Source organism: Macrobrachium rosenbergii, chromosome 35 (genome assembly GCF_040412425.1).
Source record: "Macrobrachium rosenbergii isolate ZJJX-2024 chromosome 35, ASM4041242v1, whole genome shotgun sequence".
NCBI classification, from domain to species: domain Eukaryota; kingdom Metazoa; phylum Arthropoda; class Malacostraca; order Decapoda; family Palaemonidae; genus Macrobrachium; species Macrobrachium rosenbergii.
Genome location: NC_089775.1, coordinates 6,529,149 through 6,540,375, shown reverse-complemented (window position 1 = coordinate 6,540,375; position 11,227 = coordinate 6,529,149). Strand labels below are relative to the sequence as shown.

The 11,227-nt window shown below is 39.0% G+C and overlaps 1 protein-coding gene across 4 annotated transcripts in view; it reads right to left on the bottom strand.

Annotated features, from left to right (window-relative positions):
• Positions 1 to 8,438: 8,438 nt before the first annotated feature.
• Positions 8,439 to 11,227, bottom strand: part of LOC136856437 (disabled homolog 2-interacting protein-like) — a 142,676-nt gene continuing 139,887 nt past the window's right edge. For all 4 annotated transcript variants that reach the window (XM_067134313.1, XM_067134314.1, XM_067134315.1 and 1 more), the window contains 2 exons: positions 9,635 to 9,814; positions 8,439 to 9,490 (listed from right to left, as the gene is read on the bottom strand). In XM_067134313.1, coding sequence (XP_066990414.1) covers positions 9,325 to 9,490; positions 9,635 to 9,814 — 346 coding nt within the window. In that variant the 3' untranslated portion in view covers positions 8,439 to 9,324. The remainder of the gene's footprint in view (positions 9,491 to 9,634; positions 9,815 to 11,227) is intronic.

Genomic DNA, 11,227 nt, shown 5'->3' with positions numbered 1-11,227 from the left:
ATATGCTTGCATATTCCTCTCACATCTTGTGTCTACTTACGGATTCACAGATTGAGGAATAGGCACACACTGGTAAGACCTTGTCTTGAATTTGTGTGACCGAGACGATTAGTACCTTCTCATCACCGTCCTTGGCTCAGGGCAGACTTTTGGCTGTCCGAGAACTCAGGATGGGTTTTGCGGCACTCACTGGTTTCGTTGAACAACAAAACCACAGTACAGTAATGGCATTTGTCGACAAACAAGAGGCAATCGTTTTTTCCTCCTGTTTCATCTTGACATTTGAAGGTACTCGAGTGTTGTTCTATTGCACACTCGACAGCTGAATTAACCAGATGCGTTCCTGGTGGGGATGTATTGGTAGGCAAGCCTGGCCTCGGGTTTGAGTGATCGGGACGGAACATGCTGCTCACGCTTTCTTCACGAAGATTCATGCAGAGACTGCTGGACTGAGAAATCCCTACCATCCTTCTGTTGCCTCCCTGTACATAAGTCGGTAGTGTTTTCTCACTCCCTCTTACCAGACCAGGGGCCGCTGTGTTGAGGCATGCTGTCTTTTGGTGAAAACTCGATATCGACGTTTTTTCCCTCTGTATTTGTCCGTTTCGCTATGGGTTCACAAACATTGCTCACCCTGAGTTACAGACAAATACTTGAAGACTTGGCCTTCATCCGACCTGATTGCTGAGGCATCGAGAAGAATTCTGCTTGACCCATCCTCCTGTGCAGCTACACAAGAAGCGGTTCTTGAGGCAGTACATCCCTGTGTGTTCAGGACTGGGAGACATTCCAGCTTTCCTTGCAAGCACAGGCTTTCTCGCTGAGCGGCAACGGATATAGCTGGATATCCCTTGAAGTCGTCTGCAACACTGTCTGAGGGACTGGATCCATCTTCGCTGGTGGTGTCGTTGTCGGAACTTCTTCTCGGGTCAGAGTTGCTTGTCAAGTCTGGACTTCCTCGTCTTCTCCGCCAAGGGCTGCTTCTCTCCTTTCATTTGTGAAGAACGAGGCCCTTGCGACCTAGTCTATCTGAAGTAGCCTTCGTCTCCTCAGTCAAGAGTTAGCTACGGACGAGAAGCTTCTTCAGTCGTGCTGTCCCAGTGAACTGTTTCCTATGTGGCATGTGACTCGTTTAGGGTTCCTGTCCGTGCTCTGCACGTGCCCTACGAGAGTCGTTGGATAGAGATATGTCCTCTTAGGACCATCTCTCATCTTACCCTGGCCTTGGCGTAGAAGATGGAAGTACAGGGATGGGGGATCATACCTCGACTCCTTCTGGGATGTCGTAGGTGGACTCCAAATCCATTGGCATTGACTGTCAGGTTCGAGTCCTTCTTGTTCCCCTCCTCCTTGGACTTTGTATCGATGATCCAGATCATTCGTTACTTTGTCCTATTGGGACCTGTGGTACTTTCCAAGAGGCTCGACATTCCTAACCTGGATGTCGTCAACATTTTCGCTAGTACTGTCTCTCCCAAGGAAGAAGTGTCTAAGGACCCATCTTCCTCCTGACTCTGTGAAGCGATCAAAGGAGGTACTTGGCAGTTGACGACGACGATACCGGTACCTTTCACCCGAGAGCTCACGAAGTCGATGGCTTGGTCCATCCCTCGCATTCCGGAAGTTTCTGTCGGTCTGGAAGCAAGACGTGGTCTCTTAGACCACACTCTTGTCTTCTTCTTCCTTGGTCTTGCCCACAGGCCCTTGGAACCCTTTTTCCTTGGGTCTGTGGTGGCTGCTCAACAAGTTGTGTTGTCTTACCTGCTCCTTCAAGAGGACAAGTAGCATCTCGCCTAAGGTGTTGGTTCTGGAAGTGAGAAGGATTCCGAGAGTGACTGGTCTCTCTTCCTCCTCTTTCCCCATCCTCCAACTTCTCCTCCTTAAGGATGAGAATAGGACTCAAACCAATAGCTGCTGGAACTGGCACTGATGCGGCAAGGCTATACATCGAGCACCCATTCTATTTTTCTTATAGAATCATAGGAGCAATTCTGCTCCTTCCTCTAGCAAGGGGAGGAAGGAGAGACTGGCAATAAGGGAACCCTATCTCAGCTTTTCCTTACTGCCTCCGACTCTAGATCCTTCCAGCCTATTTCGTAGGAGTTACGTTTCCTCACTCATGCGAAAAGGTCCAGTATCTGACATATGTCAGAGGCACGGTACTCCTCCTCGCTCTTTCGACCAGGAGGAGTAACCCAGGCGTGCAGACTCCAGTCAGTTCAGGAAACTCACTGAGATTCCTCCCTCCAACCAGTGAGTCTTCCTAATGTAAAGGACCGAGGGTTTGTATATTGTGTCGGAACAAATAACAATTTTTAAAGTAAATTGTATTTTTCCTAACTACACAAACCCGAGGTCCTTTACGCTTTATGCCCACCTCATGCCACCCCTCAATCTGATACCTGGGCCGAAAGGCAAATTGGAATGTTTACGTCAGGGCAGGCGGGTATCCCTGCCTACCTGGCGGTAGTTACTGCCTAACTACCTTGCTCAAGAGTTTAACGGCCGTTTCCAGCCTATGCCTGAAAGTAACTCCTAATGTAAAGGACCTCGGGTTTGTATAGTTAGGAAAAATACAGTTTACTTTAAAAATTGTTATTTTTAAAAGTAAATTGTATTTTCCTAACTATATAAACCCGAGCTCCTTTACATTTCATGCCCACCTCATGCCACTCCTCAATCTGATACCTGGGCCGAAAGGCAAATTGGAATGTTTACATCCAGGCAGGTGGTATTCCCACCTCCTAGACGGCAGTTAACTGCCTAACCATCTTGCTCGAAAGTTCAACAGCCATTTCCACGCTACACTGAAAGCAGTTCCTAATGTAAAGGACCTTAGGTTTGTATAGTTAGGAAAAGTACAATTTACTTTTAAAACTTGTGATATTTCTAATTACCCATTCATCTGTCCTCTCACAAGTACCTCCGCTTTATCCTTGGGGAGACATTCTTCAAATTCGGGGCACTCTGCTTTGGGCTCTCAACCACTCCCCAGGTGTTCATGAGAGTCTTCTCTCTTGTGTTAGCTTGGGCCCACTCGCAATGGATATGTCTATTGAGATATCTCGACGACTGGCTCGTCCTGGCAAGCTCCCACTCACAGTTGCTGCAGGACAGGAATCAACTCCTCGAGTTTTGCCGCGATCTTGGGATCTTGGTTAACCTTGAGAAGTCAGATCTCACCCCCAAGCAGAGGATAAAGTACCTGGGCATGCTGATAGACACGGTAGCAGCGAAAGTCTTTCCCTGGGACTCTCGTATCAGCAGGTTCAGGCAGGCAGCACAGCTGGGAATAATGAACTAAAAAGGAACACTTGTTACTGTTATAGCCTGATATGGAACTGCCTCTCTTGATGGTTACCTAAGGGCGATTGCATACAATCTTCGTTTTAATGCAGCCACTGTTGATGATCCTAATATTAGCGATGGCGAGGTTACTAGTGATGAAAATTAAAGATTAAATATTTTTCTAACATTTTAAAAAATAGTTTTTTTTTTATGTTAATGCATTATTGAATTTTTATGTCATGACCAGTTAAGAAAATTTTGTATGTTTGTTTCTCTTTCTGTAATTGACCCATCTCTACCACCACTCGAAATTTCTGACTCACATCAGGATCGAACCCAGGTCTTTCAGTTGAAAGGCAATGGCACTGCCCACTAGGCCAGACAAGTCATAAAAGAAGTTGCAACCTAGGGGCAACTGCCCCCAAGGAATTACTTGGGCAAGCTAACTGCTCACGTACCAGTGTGTTTTCCCAACTTCACGACTCAGCAATGACCCAATTGACAGCATATCATTTGAATTATCCATTCTGAGTGAATAATAAGATAGAAATAATCACCAGAATTATCCATTCTGGGTGAATAATAAGATAGAAATAATCAACAGAATTATCCCTTCTGAGTGAATAATAAGATAGAAATAATCAACAGAATTATCCCTTCTGAGTGAAAAATAAGATAGAAATAATCAACAGAATTATCCCTTCTGAGTGAATAATAAGATAGAAATAATCACCAGAATTATCCATTCTGAGTGAATAATAAGAGAGAAATAATCAGAATTATCCCTTCTAGAAATAATAAAGAGAAATAATCAACAGAATTATCCTCTCTGAGTGAATAATAAGATAGAAATAATCAACAGAATTATCCCTTCTGAATAATAAGAGAGAAATAATCAGAATTAGAATAATAAGAGAGAAATAATCAGAATTATCCCTTCTGAGTGAATAATAAGACAGAAATAATTATATCCTTCTGAATAATAAGATGAATAATCTGAGTGAATAAGATAGAAATAATCAACAGAATTATCCCTTCTGAGTGAATAAGATAGAAATAATCAACAGAATTATCCCTTCTGAGTGAATAATCAGATAGAAATAATCAACAGAATTATCCCTTCTGAGTGAATAATCAGATAGAAATATTCAACAGAATTATCCCTTCTGAGTGAATAATAAGGTAGAAATAATCAACAGAATTATCCCTTCTGAGTGAATAATAAGATAGAAATAATCAACAGAATTATCCCTTCTGAGTGAATAATAAGATAGAAATAATCAACAGAATTATCCCTTCTGAGTGAATAATAAGGTAGAAATAATCAACAGAATTCTCCCTTCTGAGTGAATAATAAGATAGAAATAATCAACAGGATTATCCCTTCTGATTGAATAATAAGATAGAAATAATCAACATGATTATCCCTTCTGAGTGAATAATAAGATAGAAATAATCAACAGAATGATCCCTTCTGAGTGAATAAGATAGAAATAATCAACAGAATGATCCCTTCTGAGTGAATAATAAGATAGAAATAATCAACAGAATTATCCCTTCTGAGTGAATAATAAGATAGAAATAATCAACAGAATTATCCCTTCTGAGTGAATAATAAGATAGAAATAATCAACAGGATTATCCCTTCTGAGTGAATAATAAGATAGAAATAATCAACAGAATTATCCCTTCTGAGTGAATAATAAGATAGAAATAATAACAGAATGATCCCTTCTGAGTGAGTAAGATAGAAATAATCAACAGAATGATCCCTTCTGAATGAATAATAAGGTAGAAATAATCAACAGAATTATTCCTTCTGAGTGAATAATAAGATAGAAATAATCAACAGAATGATCCCTTCTGAGTGAATAATAAGATAGAAATAATCAACAGAATTATCCCTTCTGAGTGCTTAATAAGGTAGAAATAATCAACAGAATGAACCCTTCTGAGTGAAAAATAAGGTAGAAATAATCAACAGAATTATCCCTTCTGAGTGAATAATAAGGTAGAAATAATCAACAGAATTATCCCTTCTGAGTGAATAATAAGGTAGAAATAATCAGAATTATCCCTTCTGAGTGAATAATAAGATAGAAATAATCAACAGAATTATCCCTTCTGAGTGAATAATAAGATAGAAATAATCAACACAATTATCCCTTCTGAGTGAATAATAAGGTAGAAATAATCAACAGAATTATCCTTCTGAGTGAATAATAAGACAGAAATAATCAACAGAATGATCCCTTCTGGAGTGAAAAATAAGGTAGAAATAATCAACAGAATTATCCTTCTGAGTGAATAATAAGGTAGAAATAATCAACAGAATGAATGAATAATCCAGAATTGTCCCTTCTGAGTGAATAATAAGATAGAAATAATCAACAGGATTATCCCTTCTGAGTGAATAATAAGATAGAAATAATCAACAGAATTATCCCTTCTGAGTGAATAATAAGGTAGAAATAATCAACAGAATGATCCCTTCTGAGTGAATAATAAGGTAGAAATAATCAACAGAATGATCCCTTCTGAGTGAATAATAAGGTAGAAATAATCAACAGAATTATCCCTTCTGAGTGAATAGTAAGATAGAAATAATCAACAGAATTATCCCTTCTGAGTGAATAATAAGATAGAAATAATCAACAGAATTATCCCTTCTAAGATAGAAATAATCAACAGAATTATCCCTTCTGAGTGAATAATAAGGTAGAAATAATCAACAGAATTATCCCTTCTGAGTGAATAATAAGGTAGAAATAATCAACAGAATGATCCCTTCTGAGTGAATAATAAGGTAGAAATAATCAACAGAATTATCCCTTCTGAGTGAATAATAAGATAGAAATAATCAACAGAATTATCCCTTCTAAGATAGAAATAATCAACAGAATTATCCCTTCTGATTGAATAATAAAGTAGCAATAATCAATACATGATCACGTGATTGGGTGTTGATTATTTCTATCCTATTCACTCAGAAGGGATAATTCGAATGAAATGCTGTCAATTGGGTCATTGCCGAGTTGGGAAAAACACGCTGGTATGTGAGCAGTTAGCTTGCCCAGGTAATTCCTTGGGTGCTTTTGCCCTCAGGTTCCAACTTCTTTTATGACTTGTGTGGCCTATTGGGCAGCACCCTTGCCTTTCAATTGAAAGACCTGGGTTCGATCCTGATGTGAGTCAGGAATTTATTTCTGTTTCACACGTGATTGTGTGTTGATTATTTCTATATATATACGCATATACTAGCTGACCAACCCGGCATTGCCCGGGAATACTCTGAATGACAGTCGAGCATTTACCTCAGAAAGGAAGTAACACATGTTGTGGTTTTGTTTACCATGTCCCCACTAAACCTAGGCACCCCCTAAATCAACCAGAAGGACGGTTATCTCATCGAGAATGAGTTTTCTGCTTCTCCTTTCACTCAGGGAGTGTTGGCACCCACACGGCCCGACCAAAGACCGACGATAAACTCAGGAAGCAGCGTCATAGACAAGATTTGGGCAAGGGACCTTGGATTTTGGATGAAGGACTAGAATAAAGCTAATTAATGGTCAGCAGGCTGGTGGTGAGTGTTGAAACTATCGTTATGAATGTTTTTAACGAATGTTATGTGGTGTTTTGTCAGTGTCATGAATGTGTCGTGGTATTTTGAGATATATGTGTTTGTGATGAGAGTGACAACAATGCCGACGGCGAAGTCATTGTACTGTATTAGACTTATATCATAATGACCCATTTTAACTCGTCGTTGCTCGCACTTTTGTAAACGTGCTCTTGGACTGTCGATTATGAACAACTGTCCGGATGATTAAGATGGATTAAACAACTGTCCGGATACAGATTAAGATGGTGAACAACTGTCCGGATACAGATTAAGATGGATTATGAACAACTGTCCGGATACAGATTAAGATGGATTATGAACAACTGTCCGGATACTGATCCGGATACGGATTAAGATGAACTGGAAGCCTCCGACTAGAATCTTGATCGAAAAAGGAAAAGAGAGACGCCAGACGTGTTTTCTGGCTGAAAAGGATTTCAGAAATAAGTTGAATGAACTTTGGTATTCAGAAGCGACGATAATTCAGTCTTTATTCATCAGTGGAAAAATGTTTTGTTTAAAGTAAATTGCATTGAGATTAACTCCCAAAACTGATTTAACTTGTTAAATTTAATGGAGATGCTTGTGATATTGCGAGTTTTTCATATTTGATGAAATTAATATATATATATATATATATATATATATATATATATATATATATATATATATATATATATATATATATATATATATATATATATATAGTTTATTTTCACAGGTCAACAAATTTACTCACGAATTATATATACTTTATATTTTTGTAGAACCTCTGTTACCGTTTATAATTTTGTTGAATAACGCATTTCCAATGTCGTGACTGGCTCTTCAATTATGTCTTTAGTTTTAGTTTTCTGTAAAAGAAAACTATAATAGAGACAGCTATTTGTCTGTCCGTCCGCACTTTTTCTGTCCGCCCTCAGATCTTCAAAATTGCTGAGGCTAGAGGGCTGCAGATTGGTATGGGGTCATCCACCCTCCACTAGCACTAATGAGTTTAGCCGCCACTTCCCTTTGACACCTGTCAGGTGTGGATTCATAGTCTCAGACAGTTGTGTATGTTCCTCCATACTGTTTCTGTAGTGTATATATTGTGATTTTTATCACTACATATCAGTCGTCTTCCAGTGGCTTCGAAATAAAGCTGAAACTGGTCAAGACCTACACCCAGTGTGTGTGTGTATACATACATACATACATACACATACATACATATATATATATATATATATATATACATACATATATATATATATATATATATATATATATATATATATATATATATATATATATATATATATATATATATATATACTATGATAGGGTTACCATATCAACAGACCTCTATTTTCATTATATTTATAGTTATTTAACAAACATTCTGAAAAAAACATAAAGGAATGCAAAAGTTTCCATTTTCTGGATGTGACTCATTCACAAAGGACCACCCAAACCAGTTGATCTTGAAGTTAGCAACTTCAAGACTTCCTAGGATTTTTCCCATAGGACATTTAACGACTGAAGATGAATCTCGACTGTTTTATTAGTTCAGTTTACACAGTTACAGTGATAAGAAAAGTTAGGAACTGCCTCCCTGTACTAGTAGTGCTCAAAAGTCAAGAAATTCCAGGTGTCACTGGAGATACCAGGTTTTGCCACTAAACTGCAAAAATGTAAACAAAGTAGAATCACTTTCTGTGTCTTCTCTTTTCTCTAAGAACTAAAAGCCAAAGAACCTTTTGAAGTGGTCCAAGTGCTATGTGAGGTTGGGGACATGAATCGAGTATAGCTTCTGGAGACTATATACAGTACGTACATGTTCTGTACATTCTAATTTGAACCGTTATCTACACAGCTTTTTTTTTTACACTAGAGGGAAGGTGATGCTATGTACAACTCAAATGCTCAAGTTCTAAGATACTCAAAATCTCAGACCCAGTATCTGGACTAAAGTCAGGCTTTCCCCCCGTACGTAATTTTTGCTACGTAATGTTAAAACATAAAATACACCAACATCCATAATATCTGTTCTCAATATACAGTTGAAAATGCCCAGTGGTTTTGAATATCATGTAAAATGCTACATTATGTACATTTGTATGTGTGCATATTTTTCTTCAACATGGAGTTCATAGTGATTGGATGGCTTGTTCTTCCAGTTTATTCCCTAATTCGGATTCAAATTTTCTACTGGAAAACTTATCCCAAAATATAAGGTGAGTGACAAGAGTTCATGACTGGGCCATTACACAGAAACGCTTGTCTGTTTCTGGTGTTGCCTTGTTATTCTGACTGACTCTGAGCTTCTCTGCACTGTACAAGTATCTGTTGACTTCTGGCTCTGAGCTTTCAGTAACTCTCGCCAAGCTTCACTGACAGAGGTTAATTAACTTTTAGATTTACATCATTCTTCATAGATTGTTATTGAGCTTTGCTACGGTACGACTTAATTCAGTGTTGGCATTGTCTAGTTCAGCAATTTTCTTGGCCTGGTCATCGATGCGTGCCTCCTTCCGCTGAATCTCATGCCACATCATGCTCTGTTCATGGCGAAACTCTTGCTCCATTGATGTTAATCTGAAATGGTGGGAGAGTCAGTATTACCATTAGATCTGAAGTACACAAAAAATACATTCCATCAAACATGAATGTTTCAAAATGTGACCTTTGAGAACTCTGTAATCAAGTTTTTGCAACTGTTTGTAAACGTGGATGTCATACTTGTCAACAATGGCCCTCATTTGTTTTTCCTGCTGCCCTAGGATTTGGTAGGACGACAGATGGGTTAATGTCTGGGGTTCCTCAGGGTCTGTTTGTTTTTCCTCCTGTCCCCAGGGTTCCCTGGTTAGCCGCTTCTCGTCATCAAAGTCCTCTTGGTGGAAGTCGCCCTGATTGTTAATTCTGAAAAGGTAAACAGTCTGAAGTTAGATGCAGAACTGATATTGCAGGACAAAGAGTTGGATATTAGTTTAAAGATGCAATATCTTAGCCAGGGAATGCTGCAGTTGGATGTACAATAGGTTGTATCAGTTAAGGTACTCTGTGACAAAAATGATCTCAGATGTTGTGATCTGTAGGAATTCTGCTTACAGTAACATCTCTGCTATATAAACAATAACAGTGGGTGATTCTTTTCTAAGTCTGGGAAAGCTGAATGATAATCAACAGATCTGGGTCATATGAAAATACTCTCATTTTCAGTAAACAGTTCTCAAAGTTTTGGGGTCAGACGCTCTACGTAGAAAAACTACTTTTAGATAATTCTCTTTAATGGAGCGTGAGCTCAGAAGATGCCCTTTCTCCAGTGGCTTCTCAGGCCTCATTGGAACTAGTTACACTGACGTCAGACTTCTGAGGTCTGTTGGGAGTTCTACCAGTGTAAGTATATACAAGGTGTAGTAGAAAACATCTGGAATTATTAGAAACCGTGTGTGAACGGTTCAGAGGAACGATGTAGAGAAGCAAACTGAGGACTCTAAGAGGGCACAGGGCATAGCTATTGGAAGAGCAACAGAAGAGCAAGGTACAAAGGAAGGTGAAAAGAATATCTACAGAATATCAAACCAGGGAAAAGCAAAGACAAGATCTGGTTAAGTCAGGTGTCATCAAAGAGAGAGAAGGAAATGTCTTGCATAAGGATGATGGCATCAAACGAAGATGGCATGATTAAAATAATCGTCTTTCAAACACAGAAATGAAAGAGGGGATTTAGGGGAGGGGGGGTGGAAAGGTCAGTTATGGAGATACAGTTAATAGAGGCAATTTGTAAAATGGAGAATGGCAAAACTACAGGTCCCTCAGAGGCGCAAATTGAAATGGTAAAGGTACTTGGTGTAGAAGGGAAACATTGGGTACTGGAACTGTTATGGGCAATCTGAGAAGAGGAAGTAATGCCATATGAATGGGAAGAAAGTCTGTTGTTAGTAAGTGTGTTTAAACAGAAGGGAGGTATTATGGAGTGTTTTGATTACAGAGGAATCCAGCTAACAGAGCATTTGCTGAAGGTTTTAGAAAGAATACCTGATGACAGATTATGAGCAGTTGTGGAGATTGATGTATGACACCATGGTTTCATTAGAAGGAGAAGTACAGGTGAAGTTGTCTTTATGATTAGACAGTTACAGGGAAAGTGGCTGGAGGGTAATTGGAAGTCTTTTTGTGCATCGACAGATCTAAAAAAAAAAAAAGCATTTGATAGAGTACCAAGGGAGGCAGTATTCTAGTGTTTAAGAATGTGTGACAAAACTCAAATGTCTGAAGTCAGAGTTGGTTTACATCAAGGATTGGCATGTAGCCCATTTGTGTTTGTATTGG